The 21021-nt window shown below is 45.0% G+C and overlaps 1 protein-coding gene across 1 annotated transcript in view; it reads left to right on the forward strand.

Moving 5' to 3' along the window:
* The first annotated feature begins 13835 nt into the window (after positions 1–13835).
* Positions 13836–21021, forward strand: part of LOC118081209 (uncharacterized) — a 50643-nt gene continuing 43457 nt past the window's right edge. Inside the window, exons 1-3 of the mRNA XM_088664283.1 lie at positions 13836–13954; positions 15155–15328; positions 18299–18385. Coding sequence (XP_088520409.1) covers positions 15196–15328; positions 18299–18385 — 220 coding nt within the window. The 5' untranslated portion in view covers positions 13836–13954; positions 15155–15195. The remainder of the gene's footprint in view (positions 13955–15154; positions 15329–18298; positions 18386–21021) is intronic.

The raw sequence follows: 21021 nt of genomic DNA on the forward strand, positions 1-21021 counted from the left end.
AGGAGTTGTTTTTAAAAGTCTGGAACATATTTTAAAAAATTGCATTACTTTCTATGGGAAAGCACGCCTTGGTTTTGGAACACTTTGGTTTTTGAACAGACTTTCAGAACGGATTAAGTTTGAGAACCAAGGTACCACTGTAGTCAGTTTCTTCAGTCTGACTATATACCCACAATGGGTTGTCTTACAGTTTGTGTGTGAACATAATCAAAGATCCTTGGAGACTCAGGCAGAAGTTGAACAAACAATATTTATATCACAGAACAAAGTTGAAAAAAAGCAAAGGATGTGTCAGGAGATAATGTTTTTTCAGGAAACAGATACCTTAATAATAAATTGTACTAAATTTAGTGCATATTACAAGCTTCTAAACAAGGTAGTAAACACACAGCTTCTTTTAAAGTTCTGTTTGCTCATGTGAACTAAGGCTTGACTTCACATTCCACACATCCAACTTGTTTCTCTCCTGTGTGAGTTCATTTATGTACTCTTAAGTGATCGACTTTGACTAAACCCATTTTCACATGCCATGCATTTAAATGTGTACAGTGGAACCTCGGTTTATGAACACCTCAGTTTACAAATTTTCGGTTTACGAACGCCGCGGCCCCCTCTGGAACGGATTAATTCACTTTCCATTACTTTCAATGGGAAAGTTTGCTTCAGTTTATGAACGCTTCAGTTTATGAACATACTTCTGGAACCAATTACACCCATGCTTCGGGTTAAGTACGCTTCAGGTTGAGTACTCTGCGGACCCATCTGGAACAGATTAATCCACTTTCCATTACTTTCAATGGGAAAGTTCGCTTCAGTTTATGAACGCTTCAGTTTATAAACAGACTTCCGGAACCAATTGTGTTCATAAACCGAGGTACCACTGTATTCCTCTGGTGTATAGTAAGGTTGTCCTTTGATCTGAACTACGTTCCACACTTCACACAACCCTAGAATACCTCTTGAACACTGAACAGATCTTTATGGATCAAAAAGGAACACATATGTTGATATACAACCTGAGGCCACTGGGTACAAGGGTGAGGCTGCATATGAGGGGCAGGAGGTGTGTGTCTTGTATTAACATTTTTGTACATTTTTAATGCCAATACAATAATATATATATATATATATATATATATATATATATATATATATATATATATTATATAAAGGTATTTGTATGCCAGTGATCTATATTGGAATCATAGAATCTTACAGTTGGAAGGGACACCCAAGGGTCATCTAGTCCAACCCCTGCAGTGCAGGAATCTCAGCTAAAGCATCCATGACAGAAGGCCATCCAACTTCTGCTTAAAGATCTTAAAGACCTCCAAGGAAGTGGAGTCCACAACCTACTGAGGGAGACCAATCCACTTTCGAACAGCTCTTAGTATCAGAAGGTTTCTCTGTATGTTTAGTCGGAATCTCCATCCCTGTAACTTGAAGCCCTTGGTTCGAGTCCTTGTTAACTTGGGGGTTGGACTGGATGGCCCTTGTGGTTTCTTCCAACTCTATGATTCTATTGAAATAGGAATCGGGGTACACAATCCAGGTTTAAGGGGTCCAGAAATGAACAGAGAGGGGACACACTCATTGCCCACTCAGAAGCCATATTTTTACCTGACATCGGGAATCAGGTCAAAGGGGAGACTGCCTGAACCAAGGGAAAGAATAATCCCTTCTTGCCCCAGACTTGCCCCAGGATGCTCTCCACCCTAGTAAACATTCCACGATTATCATAAACCCTGCTATCAACACCCTAGAGGGGCACACATAACAAAAGTCAAGTCAGGATGTCTGGAATGACAGCTATCACGATCGTTACACAAAATCCCGTTCTGGCTGCTGACGAAGCGTCTCCGTCTCCCTCCCAGAAGAGATTATCGGTTCCAGGAAACGCAACCGATCCTGTGTTAATAAACTATGTCAATTGAAAGGATTAATTGTTTTATACTATATAGCCAAAGCCTTTTCTCCATGCCCTCTCCTAGGCTGAGATTTCGTTGTATTTTATAACCATGTTACAAGCTGTCAAAACGTTCCTTGAAAATGTCAATACGAAGCTGCTATGTATCCACTGTGTTCCCTCCTTCCCGCTACAATAATTGTATAACTCCTTCCCAGAACAGCCCTGAAGTGTAACTTTTGATACCTTTCAATTGATATTGTATCCACTAGACAAAACGTTCCTGCAAGCTTCATTTCTATTAACTTTGTATATTCCGTTGCTCAGTATATGTTTATGGACAAATTTATATGAACCCCTATATACCCTATGGACTTTTTACTCTCTACGCTTTCCACCTTGTCATTCCTTATCCCACACTGCCACCTAGCCAGTCTTCGACAAAATGACACTAATACACAAGCTCAAGGAAGAAAAACAACTTTATTTAGATTTTTGATATCGCTGACGTCTGCATCAACTGGACTATCACCAGGAACTGTCACCTTTTGTTTTTCCTCATCAAGGACTATCAACTTGTTTGTCCTCACCGGATAGCCCTCCTCCCAAATCCATTTATCGCCTTTCATACAATTGTGTAACATGTACAGAAAAACCTATAAAACTGTAAACCTTCCTTTGTTCTGGGTTCTTCACTCCGTGCTGCTGCGTGAGCGAGGAACCCTGTTGCAACAGTTTTTTTTAATTCTTTAATAAACTGTACTTTGCTTTTGACAGCCTTAGTTTGGTCTCTGTCATTCTACGGCCAGCGGCAACATCGTGCCTGCTTGCCTGGATCCTTGGGCTCTCCCTGGGTCAGGATCCATTTCTCTGGGTTCATAGGAACCAGCTTAAATTTTACAACAATTTGGTGACCACTTCAGGGACCCAGTTTTTCCTTGAGCCCCGGACTTTCTGGGGAAAGGAGACCCAGCGCGCTCCTGCCTCTTGCAGGGGGAAACCCGACTTCAGGGTCCGGAGCTCAGGGGAGTGATTGGGAGCCTAGCGGGACCAAGCCAAGGCAAAGCAAAGCTTTGGGAAGGGTTGGTTTTTTTCCAGGAACCTGATCGTTGAGGAAAACCGAAGCTTCAGGAGTCATTCGTTGTGAGTATTAAACAGGGACATTTTGGGGTGGGCTGATTACTGCAGCAACTAAAAATCTAAAACTTCACTCTTCACTGTTCTCTCCTTTTCTGCTTCTTATCTTGGGCTCTAGTTGCAGCTAAGCTGTAAAGGCATAAGGGATAAAGAAGAATTGGAGCCTTTTGGGATCCGTCCTTTCGTTAAAACGAAATCCCTAGAAGGACGGACCCAGCTCGCTCCTGCCAATCTGCGCAGGGGTTCTGAGCAATCTACCCAACCTTATTCCGTGTTCCTCTGCTCTTAATCTTCGGGTGAAGATGCCCCTCTGCCATGGCGACCCTTGTTGGGTATGACCCATGATCAGAGATTGCAAGTGCGCCCATTCCTTTTCCTACTTTGTATTCCTCAGTTCCGACCTGACATTGCGTAGGCAAGCGTTCAGTAGGATCTGAGTCTAGTGTGTAAGAGGCAGGAAAGTTGCTGCAGGACCCTAGGCAATTAATGACCAGGAGGGGGTCCTTAGGTATCTAGCCACACCAGCCACTTAGTTAGCAAGTGCACGCAACAGGTAGGCAGGAGACGGTATCGTCTGTTGAGTGAGTCCTTAGACTCAGGAGTTTAAGGTATAGAGTGTCCTGGATTGGAGGGTCTTCTGCCCGCACTGTAGTATAAATAGGCCAGAGAGTTGAACATGGGCACCCAATCTTCTAAGGAATTCCTACCCCAAACTCCCAACCGGAGCAAAGCACAGTGGAAGCTGGTAGGGACTTTGAGGGAGAAACCCCTTTACAATTTGTCCTCCAAAGTTGGAGTGATATCCCTGGAGCAGACAAGCTAGACAGAAACCAATTGCAAAAACTTTGTAAGAAAAAAACATTGGGTCCGATTTACTATGGACCACCCAGATGAGGGGAAATGGCTACCAGGAGGTTCCTTTAACATACAGAGAATGTCCACTTTAAAATTGACCCTGGAAGACCAGTACCCCCTTCAGAATGTTTACACGTTACATGTTGTCTGTTATGTGTGTTGTCTGTTAAATGTATGTGCGTCTGTTCCTTGTGTCTGCTATAGTTCGTTGTTTCCCTTAAAGTAAATGAGAGATGTAATCCAGGTTTAGAAAATTAGGGGTTTGTGTTTAAAATTTGGCCATGACACCCACAGACTGCCTTTTTAAAGCACGCATAGTTTAAAATAATATAATAATAAGGCAAGCTTGCTTAAATAATCTTATGTAAGGGCTTGATCAACCCAAAAACAATGGCAAATATTTAAAAGAGTGGAGGTAGTGTGTAAAGGTTTGTTTTAAAGAGGCTGTAGAAGGCCATTTTTTCCTCTCCAAAAGTAAAAAGAGGGGGCAGGATGAAGGAAAATAAAGAGTTGTAAGTTTGAAAATGCTTGCTCAATGCTTTGAAAATATTTTGAAACTTGAAAATGTTCACTTCATGAGGTGTACAAATGTTTGTTATTGAGAGAGGCTCCAAAGGAGAGTCTTTCTCCAAGTGACTAGAGGAATATTGACTAAAGGAAAATTGAACAGCTATTCCTATAAAGGTGAATTGTCTATCTGAGTCTAGTTTTAGCTTCAATTGTGTTGGACAGAAGGGTTATTGTTGGGCTCCTGGTATCAGTCTCTTAAGGAAAAAACTCATCTGCTAAAGGGTTCTGTATAAAGTTGGTATTTTCATTCAAATCTTGTGAATCCTGTATCTTAGAGGGTTAGACTAAATGACCTCAGGGTCCCTTCTAACCCCCATTTTAGAGCTATGTGAAAGGCAATGTGTCTGATGTGGTGATGGGTTGAAATTCAGCCCAGCTCTGCTTTCTGGCAAGGAAAGATTATTGGTTTTCCGAGTTGGAACAAGAGTGTCATTGTTGTTTTTTATGGAGTGATTATATAAGTTTTTATCACTTTGTCTATTAAGGTTTAAAGTTTAAGCACATATGAAAGTCTTGAACATTTCCCAATCTTTATCCAATCTTAAGGTTTGCTAAAGGCTTCTATATAACGTTGGTACTTTTAATCTTCCCCTTCCTTATTTTTCCCTTAGTACACACGTGTGCTTCCGTGATAGGGCATAGCCTGTGTTTCCTTCCCAGTCAGGCATCTGTACTCAAATGTATGTGTATCCTAAGGGCGGTGATAGTGTTGAGATCCCCATAATTCAGAAGGGGTGGACTAGATTACTCAAGCACTGAAAAGTGAGTTTAAACTCTGGTGGCTTAGTGAAATGGCCTGAATTCAGTCAAGCTTTACTCTTTGGTGGAGAAAGATGGAAAGATAGATTTTTAAAGTTTGGCATGAAGAGTTTGAGCTGCCACTTAGAAAGAGGTAGAGATGGTATATCATACATTGAAAATATCTGGTGTTTCCCCCCCCCCATATTGTCAGCTATTTTTTTAACTGCAAAACTCCAGCCAACAGTTCAAGCACATACAAATTCATAATCAAGCAGAATGAGCCTTGACCATCCCTGTAAATAAAGGGCCAGAAATTTTTGTCTGGAATTGGTAAGGCTGAAAATCAACGAGAATGCAAAGGATTTTATGAATTCTGGCTCTATGGCCATTCCCCATACATAAGGGGGCAGAGAATTTAGTCTGCCATGGCTGTAATAAATTATTTAAAACATCTACAGGTTTACCACTCCCATCAGCCCATCACCCATTCCCACCCAACCCCACCACCCTCTGTATATATATATAGGGTCTGACACTTCTGTTTCTAGTGTATCTGAAGAAGTGTGCATGCACACGAAAGCTCATACCAAAATATAAACTTAGTTGGTCTTTAAGGTGCTACTGAAGGATTTTTTTTTATTTATTTTTTTTGCTTTCTATGGGAAAGCGCACCTTTGTTTTGGAACGCTTTGGTTTTCGAACAGACTTCCAGAACGGATTAAGTTTGAGAACCAAGGTACCATTGTAGTCAGTTTCTTCAGTCAGTCCTGACTGACTATATAACCAGAATGGGTTTTCTTAACAGATTTTGTGTGAACGTAAACAAAGATCCTTGGAGACTCAGGCAGAAGTTGAACAAACAAGAAATATTTATTTTACAGAACAAAGTTGAAAAAAGCAAAGGATGTGTCAGGAGATAATGTTCTTTCAGGAAACAGTTACCTTAATAATAAATTGTACTAAATTTAGTGCATGTTACAGGCTTCAAAATTAGGAAGTAAACGCACAGCTTCTTGTAAACTTCTGTTGCTTCTTTTAAGCTATTCCTCTTCGATGTTACATGTGTCTTCAGAGGATGGCCAATGCTGAGCTTATTTCGAGTTATTTCACTTCTGCTCCTTAACTTAGCTGTTGCAGCTTAATATTTTGCTTCTTAAACAAGGTGGTACTTTCTGTCAGTTTCCACGCTCCTGCTATTCTGGCAGTATAGCAGACCCAGGGGTCACCACACGCTTCATAAGTGGTTTGGGATTATTCTCTTTCTAGAAGATCTTTCCCTTCATGACTGAAATGAGACCCAAGAAGACAGTATCCTCACAGCTTCTCCTTCTCCTTGCTTCCAGCCTTCCAGTTCACTCCTGCTGTGGCAAGGCTACCTGAAGAAAGCATGGTTACAGGTAGGTAGCCGTGTTGGTCTGGATCGAAATAAAATAAAAAAATTCCTTCAGTAGCACCTTAAAGACCAACTAAGTTTTTATTTTGGTATGAGCTTTCGTGTGCATGCACACTTCTTCAGATACCTGAAGAACTTAACCTGAAGAACTTCACGTATCTGAAGAAGTGTGCATGCACACGAAAGCTCATACCAAAATAAAAACTTAGTTGGTCTTTAAGGTGCTACTGAAGGAATTTTTTTATTTTATGAAGAAAGCATATTATTGTACCTGTACCTCACAATCTGGTGCCTTATTCCTGAAACTAACTGTATGCTTCAAATTAGTGTCTTGTTCAAAAAGGCAATAATCGCTGTGCCTAACTGCTGCATTAACAGAGAGCATATATCTAGCCGAGAAAACATACTGAGAGAACATATATATTTAGCTGTGTTCACAGTCTGCAAAGGAAGGCATCCATCACCTAGTCACAAGATGTTTGGCAAAAACGATGTCCAAGTTGAAGTTGGGTGCTTTCCACACAGGTTGTCTGATAAAGATAAGGGGCTTTTTGCCTTGCCTGCCAAAAGGGGATTTTTGGCTATGACTGTGTATACCATGAGGCCTAAATAGGGTAAGAGTAATGGAAATGCTGTGCCTTGGCAGAAAAAATCAGAAGTAATCCTAAAAGGCTATAGGAAGGGCGATGTCCAAGCTTATTGGTTTAATTTTGCTGCAATATATGAATATGCATTTCTGATGTTGTATGCTGAAAAGGTATATACAGTGGTACCTCGGTTTATGAACACAATTGGTTCTGGAAATCTGTTCATAAACTGAAGCGTTCATAAACTGAAGCGAACTTTCCCATTGAAAGTAATGAAAAGTGGATTAATCTGTTCCAGACGGTCTGCGGAGTACTTAAACTGAAGCGTTCATAAACTGAAGCGAACTTTCCCATTGAAAGTAATGGAAAGTGGATTAATTCGTTCCAGACGGGTCCACAGAGTACTCAACCTGAAGCGTACTTAACCCGAAGCATGGGTGTAATTGGTTCCGGAAGTCTGTTCATAAACTGAAGAGTTCATAAACTGAAGCGAACTTTCCCATTGAAAGTTATGGAAAGTGAATTAATCCGTTCCAGATGGGTCTGCGGCGTTCGTAAACCAAAAATTCATAAACCGAGGTGTTCATAAACCAAGGTCCCACTGTACTGTAAACTCTGGGCACTGTTGCCCTGGGTCCAGACTTTGGGAGAAGACTCCTCTTGGCCTGTTGCTGTTAGGAATAAACTTACTTTCTATTTCTCCAACTGCTGCATCTGTGATCCTTGAGAGGCCTCATACCTTAGGTCCCAGGTATCCCAGCAACACTGTCTGAATACTCTTACAAGACACTAGTCTTTCTAAGCTCAGACCCTTTTCTCTAGCTTTGGATAATTTCCTCAGAGTGGATTTCATACACAGACCAGAACCAACCGACCCTCCCTCCTCTCCCACAAACCTCTCCCTCCACTCTCAGAAACTGCTCATTTTATTTTCCCTCCAAAAGTGCTGGCTCCACCCCCTGTTTTGGTAGCCAATCAGAGAAAGGCTCCAGCCCTCTCATGGAATTCTGAGGCACTGCACCCCCTGACTCTGGTCCAGCTCAGCTGCTCATCACAGATAGCTTCTACAATTACTAATTACACACAATCAACAAACTTTGGCTGGTTTGACGGTTGATTCAAAGCGGCTAAGAAAGCTCTAGTTAAGACAATTAAGACATCAGAATCCATCAGAGGAATCCACGGAAAATTTGATCAAACGTAGGCTGGAATACAAGAGTGCTCCACGACAAGAAAGCTGAAAATACGAAACCCTTGGGACTAGCTAATGGAACAGAGGGAAGACAAATGCTGGGAGCTGGTGGCCCAGGGTTAAATTTTAAGACAGATCATCCGAGGAAGCCTGAATGGTAACCAGTCTCCTGTAATGAGATGAAAACCCTCATTTCTTGCCTGAAATCAAACACAACATCCCCATGAGCTCATGGAATGGTGGATAGAATAAAGGTGGGGAAGGGGGGGAAGAAAAGAGGTCAAACAGATTACAAAAGCAAAACACTGTAGGTCATAAGATGGACTAATCCTAGCCTATCCACTAACAATATAGTATTTCAAGCACATTAATGAGCAGCACAGGGAATGGTCAGTTTCCCAGTGATATGGAAGAAGCAGTTATGGACCCCATCGCGAGGGTCAGTGGGGACAAAGCTGCTTGGGCAACTGTTTTGCACACACACCCAGTGACAGAGCTTCATGCTCTGGGGCTGGAGAGCAGGCAGGGGTGGTGCTGGTGTGCGTCTTGGGGACATGGCATGCCACCTGCGGGGTATGGCACCCAGCGCAAGCGGAGCAGCAGCCGCAATGCTTTTCTTAAAGGAATGTCTGATGGAAGGAGACCAAGGCCTTTATTTCATTAATATACCGTGTTTCTCATATTTTAAGTCATCCCTACAAAATAAGCCATGGCAGGATTTTCCCGAGTTGAAGAAATATAAGACATACCCCAAAAATAAGCCGTAGTGGTGGGAGCAGGTCTGGATGGCGCCATGGAAGAGGAAGATGCCTGTCAGCGCCCGGAACTGGCTGCTGCTGCCCCTCCAAAATGTCCAGCAGCATGCACCGCGCCAAGCGCTGACCCGGCGGCGGGACTTGCCAGAGCCGCAGTGCGTGCTGCTCCAAGCCCCAACCCGGCGGCAGGACGCAGCAAGAGCCGCAGCGCGCGCTGCTCCGAGCCCCGACCCGGCGGCAGGACCCGGCAAGAGCCTCAGCGCGCACCGCTGCTCCAAGCCCCAACCCGGCGGCGGGACGCAGCAAGAGCCGCAGCGCGCGCTGCTCCGAGCCGGGATCCGGCAAGAGCCGCAGCGTGCGCCGCGTGAAGCCCCGACCCGGCGGGACCCAGCAGCGTGCCCTGCTGAAGCGCCGACAACGCGCCCAGCAGCGCAGCAGCAGCCAGTTCCGGGTGCCGAGCCGCGACAGGGGAGGTACCATACTGTAATTTTTTAAAAAAATAATAAGACACCCCCCGAAAATAAGCCATAGGCTTATTTTCTTGAGTAAAAAAGATTATAAGACATGACTTATAATATGAGAAACACGGTATATACAGTGGTACCTCTACTTACGAATGGAGCTCCGCCCGCCATCTTGGATGAGGTTCAGATAGGATTTTTTCTACTTACGATTTTTTAGATAGGGTTGCTTCGACTTACGAATTTTTTCTCCCAATGCATTCCTATGGGATTCGACTTACAATTTTTTTCGACTTACAAATGTGCGTTCGGAACGCATTAAATTCGTAAGTAGAGGTACCACTGTATATCTATATATAAAATATTTTCTTGGGTTACAAAAATACATGCATTGTGTCCCTCAGCCCTAATTGTCCCTCAGCCCTTATTTTTTCACACCATCCTTTAGAACATTTCTATGACCTAAGAGATGCAGAAAAGCACCTTCATTGGTCACCTTCCACGTATGTCACAAGCTTCTATTATTATTACTATTACCCTGCCCTCCACCCAAAGGTACCAGGGTAGGTTACAGAAATTAAAACATTTAAAAAGTTTAAAACAACTCACAATTACAGAAAAAGGAGGGTCCTTAAAAAATACAGCAAACCCACAATTTATGCTCACTTTACTTGCACAATCACTACCTTCCACAAGCGACCAAAAAATAAGCAAACAAATTTGAAACATAAAACTTTTTTACTTCCAGCAGCACCTTAGAGACTGCACCCCAATTTCCTGTACATAAAGGAGGCAGTAGTTCCCAATTTCTTTCCCTGGGTTGCAGATATGTTTATTTGGTGCATGGTCATTTCACTCATATAAGAGAGTGGATGATTTTCCGCTAATGACCAGAAGGAAAGCACACAAATAATAATAATAATAATAATAATAATCCATATTTGTGAAATATTTTTGATCAGAAATCTGCACCCCACAGGTGCTGTTGGAAGGATTTTTTTTATTTTGTTTCGACTATGTCAGACCAACATGGCTACCTACCTGAAATTCAAAATATGCAGGGGGAAATTCAAAATATATATAGCAATCCGTAGGAAAACATCAGGAGGGGGGTGAGAGAGCGGGAAGCCAACACTTTCCAATCCTATCGCCCACTGCACTTGCCCAGAGAGAGTGTTTGGGCGTCATCAGAGGGTCTGAGTTGGGAGAGTGAGATTGGGCCTAGCACAGGGGACCGGATGTGGCCCAATTGCCTTCTAAATCTGGCCCACAAACGCTCCGGGAATCAGCATGTTTTTGCATGAGTAGAATGTGTCCTTTTATTTAAAATGCATCTATGAGCAAGTTTGCAGATGACACCAAATTGGGAGGGGTGGCTAATACCCCAGAGGACAGGATCACACTTCAAAATGACCTTAACAGATTAGACAACTGGGCCAAAGCAAACAAGATGAATTTTAACAAGGAGAAATGTAAGGTACTACACTTGGGCAAAAAAAATGAAAAGCACAAATACAGGAAGGGTGACACCTGGCTTGAGAGCAGTACATGTGAAAAGGATCTAGGAGTCTTGGTAGACCACAGACTTGACATGAGTCAGCAGTGTGATGCAGCAGCTAAAAAAGCCAATGCAATTCTGGGCTGCATCAATAGGAGTATAGCATCTAGATCTAGGGAAGTAATAGTACCACTGTATTCTGCTCTGGTCAGACCTCACCTGGAGTACTGTGTCCAGTTCTGGGCACCACAGCTCAAGAAGGATACTGACAAGCTGGAGCGTGTCCAGAAGAGGGCAACCAAAATGGTCAAAGGCCTGGAAACGATGCCTTATGAGGAACGGCTTAGGGAGCTGGGTATGTTTAGCCTGGAGAAGAGAAGGTTAAGGGGTGATATGATAGCCATGTTCAAATATATGAAAGGATGTCATATGGAGGAAGGAGAAGGATTGTTTTCTGTTGCTCCAGAGAAGCGGACACGGAGCAATGGATTAAAACTTCAAGAAAGAAGATTCCACCTAAACATTAGGAAGAACTTCCTGACAGTAAGAGCTGTTCGGCAGTGGAATTTGCTACCAAGGAGTGTGGTGGAGTCTCCTTCTTTGGAGGTCTTTAAGCAGAGGCTTGACATCCATATGTCAGGAATGCTTTGATGGTGTTTCCTGCTTGGCAGGGGGTTGGACTGGATGGCCCTCGTGGTCTCTTCCAACTCTTTGATTCTATGAGTTATTTGTGGGGCATAGGAATTCGTTCATTCCCCCCCCCAAAAAAAAAATATAGTCCGGCCCCCCACAAGGTCCGAGGGACAGTGGACCGTCCCCCTGCTGAAAAAGTTTGCTGACCCCTGGCCTAGCAGGAGCACACAGAGCAAGGGAGGGGAGGGGATCCAGAATGAGAGGGAAAGCTGTGAGCGAGGATAGGAGGTCTGGAGATGGTTCTGTCTGAGAGCATGGCCCCAGAATGCAAGGCAGCTTCCTCCTCAACTGGTGGGAAGCTAAAAAGCAGGGAGGTGCATCCCCACCCAGAAACATATGTGTTAGGGCAAAATTCTGGGTGCGAGAATGCTCAGCCACCCAGCTCATCAGGCAAGGGCCTGTGGTCATTGTGGAATATAAAAGGAAGGAGTCCAGCCACGATCTGGAGCAAACAGCAAGGTTTATTACTGCGCAGCAGGTTCAATGCCAGACTGAACACCGTGAACAGGGCTGCAAGAACTTTTAAAACTTCCCACCACCACCCCATAATGCACATCGAAAGCATCATACATACATCACTTGTGACAGGGTAAAACGTCAGAAAAGGGGAAGGTGCAAGGGGTATTAGCATACAGGTAAACAGGAGGTAAACAGGATTAACATAAGGTAACAATGCACGATGTTCCAGGACATTGATAAGCAAGTACCAGTAAGTATCTGGGAGGGGATCCTTGAGTACCTGGCGGGGAAAAACAATGGGTCCAGGTGTGTGCATTGCCTCTGGCTTCGGAGGGTCGGGAATTGCAGGAGATGGTACCTGAATGTATTATGGATATGCAGAGGAGCACCACCCTGGCTACATGACCTCTTGCTTAAAGGATTATGGCTGTTCCCTGCACCCCTGGGAGCCCTTGGCCAGAGTTGCAAAAGGGGGTTTCATTTAGAAATACAGATACAGTACAAGGTATTCATTCATAAAGAAATATGGTTACATAGAGTCTCAGGCAACAGAGAAAGGGTAGGAAAGGCAGCCTTTATTACACAGGGCTTGATCTTGAGGGGTTCGTGTTGGTGCGATACTAGAGTGGTGTTGTAGGATCAGACGGGGTCCCCTTGAGGGCATTTGTGCCAATCTTGATTTCCAAATGAAGCCTCGTTTGGGTGCCCCCCCCCCTATAAAATTCCCTAACAATGTGCTTGCACCAAAAGGACTTTGCTTGCACCAAAAGGCTCTCTCCAGTGTGGTGTAGTGGTTAAGAGTGGTAGACTCGTAATCTGGTGAACTGGGTTCGCATCTCTGCTCCTCCACATGAAGCTGCTGGGTGACCTTGGGCTGGTCCCACTTCAAGGAGGAGTCAAATACTTCTGCTGAGCACTTAAAACACCGGATAAGCAACGAGGGATATATGCCAGAACAAGTTCTTAATGTCGGGGCTTCTCTGTGGGGGGAAATGCCTGAATAAAGCCTTGCAATAGGTGACTGAGTTGCCACTTCTTTTTAGCTACTGACGCCTAACTTGTAATTGTATCCTGAACTGCAGAATCTTCTTGTTTGGTGCTGTGATTCTCCACGTGTTCATGAAAATGCGCTCTGGGATTTTGCAACCTTTAGAGAACCTCTTGCTCTTCATCCCTGGCACGTTCTCTTCTGGCGTAGCCAGGATTTTTGTTTGGGGGTTTGAGTGCAGAACCTCAGTTTTCAATGTATTTTTCTAGTTTTTTATTGACTGGGGGCACCTGCCCCCCGTGTGCTCTTGAGAAGGCTGCTTTAACATTCAGTTATTTAGGGCTCCAGATGTACACTGCAGAACAGTAACGGGAACCCCCTTCTCCCTTGTATTTAGTCTGCATAAGATTGGGGGGGGGGCCTTAATGCAAAGTCCTTGGCACAGATGGAGAAGGGAGGGCAGCCCCTAGAGCGCAGGCGCAGAAGCAGGAAGCCGGCAGGCCGGGAGAGGGAGGGACAGTCTCGGTGCCCTCGGCTTGCCAAAGGTTAAAAGGAGCAGAGCTGGATTCCTAGAGAGGACAGGAAGTGGAGGGCGGGGGAGGGCAAGGTCCTCCAGAGCAGAAGCCATTTCCTGCCCAGTCCCATACTGCAAACAAAGAGGAAGCTGCTTTCTTCTCTCCGCTCTGCAAAAACTTCCTTGGTGCCCCTCCTGGAATCTGGTGAGTCTCTTCTATCTTCCCGCTTATGGTGCAACTGGGAGAAAGGGGTCCCAGGGCTGCAATGGAGGAGGCGAGCCCCTCGCCCCGTTCAGCTCATGCATGGTGGGGGGAGGGAAAGACCCCCAAGTCAGGGACAGGGAGCAGAGGGTCCTCCCCCAATTCCTCTCTGCCAAGCCAGGGAGGGGCTGAGTGTCCAGCAGGTCTGCAACTCTGTTCTTCCTTTGGACGGAGATGCTGCCTTCCTTTTTGGGGAGGAGTCTTTGGGGCAACAAAAACAGGGCATGGAAATAAGCCCCCTTCAGATTTAGAGGAGAGTCGCCTTTCATAACACAGATAAGCATCCCAGGAATCCGAGGGAGGAGAAGCCCTGTGGGGAGTGGGGAGATACAGCCCCCCCCCAAGTGTGGAGACTGGATGGGAGACACTCTCCCACCATCTACTCAACTACAATTCCCAGAGTTCCCTGGCAAGAGAATTGGTGACCACTCTGGGAATTGCAGTCTTTGGACAGCAGGACTGAAGGGGTCTCCTTGTCTTGGGAGGAGTCACTAGGGCCAGGTGAGATCTGGTTTCCAACCTTGTGATGGATCAGCATGTGCCACTCTCTTGAGCAATCCAGTCTTGCTCAGCTAAATATTTTCAGGAAGACCCATGCCCCTCCTGCCCTGGCACGGCACTGGGGGGAAGCTGCCGCCGCCATCAGCATCCTGGGTGAATAGTAATATGTTAATAATAATATTTACCTGCCATCCATCTGACTGTGTTTTCCCAGACACTCAGGGCGGCTTCCAGCACATATAAAAATATAATAAAACATCAAACATTAAAAACTTCCTGATACAGGGCTGCCTTCAGATGTCTCCTAAAAGTTGTGTGGCTATTTATTTCCTTGACATCTGACGGGAGGGTGTTCCACAGGGAGGCAGAATGGTAACTGGTTTTTGCACCAAGTTCTGTCCATAAGCCCCACTGAGTTCAATGGGGTCTACTCTCAGGTCACTACTGTGCATACCATGCTAGCCTTACGAAGTGGGGTGAGGCGCAAACGGATGAAATTGGAATCACGGGGGATGTTTAAAATGGGGTTTCTGTTGGGAAGGGGCTGCCCCATTTGTGCTTCTCCAGGAGCAGGGCAATATCTAGGGCAGGAGAATCCCTGCAGGGCCTCTGAGGCTCCCTTTGCCTCTTCCTCTCTCCCAGGACCCTGCAGCTTGTTGTGGCTTCTCAACTCCTCAGAAAGGATGAAAGAGACTGAATCTGTAAACCTAGCAAGAATGGAAGGGGGAAGATGGACGGTTGACCTGGTCAGGTTGTCTCCTGCATCCCTCCTCACAGCCTCTGAGCGTTCCCTCTCAGGGACTTCTGAGAGATCTGGTGAGTTCCAGGGCAGTGGAAATGGGGACATGGATGGATGGAGCTGGAGAGATATCGGGGTTGCTCAGCTTGGGGGTGGGAGGAAGCAGGAAGTCAGGCAGATGGAGATTGGGAAGGTGAGCACATTTTTGGGCTCCTCCACCTGCCTGCCTGCGCCTTTGTCATCTGCAGGCAATTTGAGCTAGGAATACATCACAGCTCCCCAGCCACTACAATGTATTGGCAGCTCAAAATGTCTAAAACCAGTACCGTGATTGAATGCTCTACCCATGTTAAACAACTTATTGATCCATCACGCAGCACTAGAAGCCATGACTTTAAAGCAGAGGATCCCGGCACTGTCTGTACGGTGCTGGAGCAACACCGGCGGCAACCCACTATGTACAGCGTATGTAGCGATGCTGCACATGCGCGCTACATAGTGATGCCCCGTCCCCTGCATGCATGTCATGTTTGCCGCTCCAGGTGCCCGAGAAGCTTCCTATGCCGAGAAGCCCACTCACCACGACAAGGTGTTGATCCAGCGAGTGAGAAATACATTTTTGCTAATTTAACCGGGGTCAAATACCACCTATACATCATTTTCATGTAGTTCTCCTTCAGTAAAGAACATGCAGAAAATATCAAATATAATTTCCAATGCCTTTCCCAATCCTTCATTAATATATTATGTCCCACATCCTTCGCCCATTTTATCATAAAACATTTGACCTGTTCCTCTTTAGTGTCCCATTCCAAAACAGATTGTTCATTTTTGACAGCATTTTGAATACTATTTCTCTCCGAAAACTTGACACGATAACTAAATTCTTTCCTTTTTTTATTTTTAAAAGTTTCATTTAGTTGGAAATATTGTATCCATTCTATTACATTTTCTCTTACTTCTCGAAAGTCTTTTAATTTTAATTGGTTCTCAATTTCTGTTAACAGCTCTATATGTTGGGCAATTTATCCTCATATTTACTTTTTTCAAAGATATTGCTTCTAATGGGGAATGTCACCATGCTGTTTTTTTTTCAAATAAATTTTTATATTTTGTCCAAACTTTAAGAATAGAGGTTCTTATTATGACTATGAAAACCTTTATGAACTTTTGCCTTATGATACTGTCAGGATCGCCTAGTGCTGCTCACGAGTAACGAGACCTTCAGCCAGTTTGCCTTTCATAGTTTTATTGGTGCAAAACTACAGTGCAGAGCTCTAAAAACTACGATCCATCCTATTGACTCGCAGAATCTCCGAGTGATTGCTTCCGCCCCCCCCCCCCCGCCAGCAGAAATTCTTTGATACCCCCAGTCTCTGCCTCCCCTCTGTCCGTTTCACCCCTCTACATAGTTGGGGCGACGGAAGAGGTGTACCCCCTTCTGAGCGCGTCTCCCGGGCATTGCTGGGTCTTTGGGCAACATCCTCAAGCCCATGCATCTCCCGGTTACTCATGGCTAACCCCTCCTCAATGTGGGAGGAGCTGCTCTGCGCAGAAGATGTGTCTGAAGCCAGGTGGCTCCGGGGCTCTCTATACCTGTCAAAGCCCTCCCTCCACCCCACGGGCTGTTCCCTGACAGATATCATAGATAAGCATGCCTGGTGTTGCAGTTTACAGGCTTGGGGACAGGATGGTGACTGGTTTTTGCACCAGGTTCTGTCCATGAGCCTCACTGAGTTCAATGGGATCTATTGGTCACTACTGTGTAGACCATGCTGGCCTTACAAAGTGGGGAGAGGAGTAAACAGAGGAAATTGGAACCACCGGGAAAGTTTAGAAATGGGGTTTCTGTTGGGAAGGGGCTGCCCCATTTGTGCTTCTCCAGGGGTAGGGGAATATCTACGGCAAGAAAAACTCTGCAGGGCCTCTGAGGCTCCCTTTGCTTCTTCCTCTCTCCCAGGACCCTGCAACTTGTTTTGGTTCCTTGACTCTTCAGGAAGGATGAAAGAGATGGATCTTCCCCCACTGCCGCTTCTCGCCGCGCACAGCCGGCATGGGGTGCAGTTTCGGAGGTTTCCGAACCTGCGCCCCATATCGGAGAAGGCAGGCAGGAGGTGGTGGCGGCGGGAGAAGAGAACTTCTCCCCTCCGCCGCCTCGCACACAGCCGGCATCAGACGGGGCTTCGGAGACCTTCTCTGAAGCCCCGTCGCATGCCACCACCACTCCCCCAGAGCCCATAGGAACGCATTGATTAAGTTTCAATGCATTCCTATGGGAAACTGGGACTTGCTAGACGAAAAATTCGTTACACGAATTGACCCGTGGAATGAATTAATTTCTTCTTGCAAGGCACCACTGTACAGAGTTGGTCTCCTCAAGAACATGGGGGGGGGTGTGGCGATTCACCACCGAGACAAGACCCAGCATGTGAGGGGTTAAGCTTAGAGCAGATAGAACCCTTGGGGGCGGGCTCAGCCCAGGGATAAAAACCCCTCCCGAGTGGCAGTTAGGGGGGAGTGAGTTGAGGTTGGAGTCAGTTGAGGTTGAGCTAGGAGTGGTTGGTTATATGCAGAGAGAGCTAATTTAATATATTGAGGAAGGAGAATAGGTGGTGATTTAGTCAGACGGGATACAAAGTTGGGAGATTATTAATAAATATTTACTTAGTTGACTTTAGCGGTAATAGGCCGGTAATTTATAATTAGAGGTAATAGGCCGGTATAGGAACCATCTGAAATTTAGAACAACCTAAGATTTGTACTTCAACCATTAAGCATATGAACACACAATAAAGCAACTTCGTTTTATTTTATCTGTATCCTGGTCTGTGGTGTTTTGGTGGAGGTGTTTATTTTGTAGTTGGCACATCACCAATCGACCGTAAAACGTCCAGTGGTGATGTGCAGGTCAGAGTGACCGCTACAGGGGGTGTTTGATTTCAAACTGAAGAAAGTGATTTACGTCTAAATTTAAATTGAGACCAACCAGATTGATGTAACTGCTGATGGGGAGTGTGCAAGTGAAGATGTTGCTGTTTCTTTCACAGACAAGGCGTGGACGTTGCTGGATCCTGTCCAAAGAACTCTGCATAAGGAAGACATGGAGGAGAATCGTGGGATCATGGACCCTCTGGGTAAAACTCCCCTTTGGATCATAAGATCAGTTTTTAAATTCCATACATACCTTTATGTGATGAACCTTCACTACCTGAATGGAGAACAACAGCATCTGGGATACTTACATCCCCACTGTGAGCCCTGAATGGAGGGATATCAACTATTTTCTCTGTGAATATTCTTTGTCTAGTCATGCCTTTTTAAACAATGACCAGACTTATCTAAACTGCCCAGGCCTTCTTAAATGTCGGCTTGAGAGTTTTTAGGGAAGTTGGAAGTAACTTCTATCAGGTTTGTTGCTTTTGCTTTTGCTTCTGTATGCATTTGGTTGACCAAAGAGATTACTGACCTTTCAGATGGAGTGGACTCCATGATGGAGCCAAACAAAATCTATCCTGGATGAAAGCCAAGCAATATGTCAGTTAATACCACCAACAAAGGCAGTGAAAACTATAGTAAGGGCTCACCTCTACTCTCTTCAATTCTTCCTCTATCACAAGCATTCATTAACATTGTTCAATAATCTGGAGCTCCATTTCTTCCTGAGGCTCTAATTAGCTTCTCTCTTCATTGCAGATGGTGATGAATTGGAAGGGAAGAACAAGGGGGACCACAACAGAATCCACATAGCGGAGAAGTCAGAGTATGGAGAGAACATCCGTCAGAGCTCCCAATCCACCTCCCATCAAAGAAAGAGCTTCGTTCGGAGGGATAGCCTGACTTCACACAAAAGAACACACAGTAGGGAGAAATTGTATCAGTGCAGAGTATGTGGGAAGAGCTTCAATCGGAAGTACAGTCTCACTTCGCATCAGAGAATTCATACAGGGGAGAAACCTTATCAATGCTTGGAATGTGGAAAGAGCTTCAGACACAGGGCGAGTCTCACTTCGCATCAAAGAGTTCATACTGGGGAGAAACCCTATCAGTGCTTGGACTGCGGAAAGAGCTTCAGTGACAGGAACAAACTCACTTGCCATCAAAGAATTCATACAGGGGATAAACCGTATCAGTGCTTAGAATGTGGGATTAGCTTTCGTCTGAGTGGTGATCTCACTCGCCATCACAGAATTCATACAGGGGAGAAACCCTATCAATGCTTGGAATGTGGAAATAGCTTCAGTCACAGTAATAGTCTCAATGCCCATCGAAGAATTCATACAGAGGAACAACCCTATCAGTGCTTGGACTGTGGAAAGAGCTTCAGTCAAAGGAGCAATCTCAAGACCCATCAAAGAATTCATACAGGGCAGAAACCCTATCAGTGCTTGGAATGTGGGAAGAGCTTCAGTAACATTGCTATTCTCACTGCCCATCGAAGAATTCATACAGGGGAACAACCCTATCAGTGCTTGGACTGTGGAAAGAGCTTCAGTCACAGACACAATCTCACTTCCCATCAAAGAATTCATACAGGGGAGAAACCCTATCAGTGCTTGGAATGTGAAAAGAGCTTTAGACGCAGCCACCATCTGACTACACATCAAAGAATTCATACAGGGCAGAAACCCTATCAGTGCTTGGAATGTGGAAAGAGCTTTCGTCAGAGTGGTGATCTCACTTCCCATCAAAGACTTCATACAGGGGGGAAACCGTATCACTGCTTGGAATGTGGAAAGAGTTTTCGTATGAGTGGTGATCTCACTTCCCATCAAAAAATTCATACAGGGGAGAAACCATATAAATGCCTGGAATGTGGAAAGAGCTTTAGTCACAGGCACAGTCTCACTTCCCATCAAAGAATTCATACAGGGGAAAAACTCTATCAGTGCTTGGAATGTGGAAAAAGCTTCAGTCACAGGCACAGTCTCACTTCCCATCGAAAAGTTCATACAGGGGAGAAACCCTATCAGTGCTTCGAATGTGGAAAAAGCTTCAGTCAAAGTGCCCGTCTCACTTCTCATCAAAGCATTCATACAGAGGAGAAACCCTATCATTGCTTGGAATGTGGAAAGAGCTTCAGTCGGAAGGATATTCTCACTTCCCATCAAAGAATTCATACAGGGGAGAAACCGTATCAGTGCTTGGAATGTGGAAAGAGCTTTCGTCAGAGTGGGGATCTCACTTCCCATCGACGAATTCATACAGGGGAGAAACCCTATCAGTGCTTGGAATGTGGAAAGAGCTTCAGTCACAGGGTGAGTCTCACTTCCCATCAAAGAATTCATACAGGGGAGAAACCCTATCAGTGTTTGGAATGTGGAAAGAGCTTCAGTCGGAAGGATAGTCTCACTTCCCATCAAATAATTCACGCAAGAGTGAAAACGTCTTAGTGTTTGGAATGTGGGAGAAGATTCAGTCATGGCTCACCAAATACAGGGTTGAAAGCATATCAGCACATGGAATGTGTATAAAATTTCACTTACTAAAAAGTCAATTTAAGATTTCACAGCAGGGTGAATTATAGAATTATAGAATCAGAATCTAGTCCAACCCCCTCCAGAAATTTCATTTCAAGCATCCATGACAGATGGCCATACAACGTCTTCTTCAAAAAACCCCAATGAAGGTCCACCCCCTTCTCATAGAGTTCCTTTTCACTGTCAGCTCTTACTATCAGAGTGAAAATATTTAAAAAGACTTTGGAGAAGACTTCCGGTGTGATGGCCTATGGCCTTTGACTGCTTTCCTAGGACACCGCACCCCAGTCGTG

The sequence above is a fragment of the Zootoca vivipara genome, chromosome 2, assembly GCF_965207765.1.
Source record: "Zootoca vivipara chromosome 2, rZooViv2.hap1.1, whole genome shotgun sequence".
NCBI lineage: Eukaryota > Metazoa > Chordata > Lepidosauria > Squamata > Lacertidae > Zootoca > Zootoca vivipara.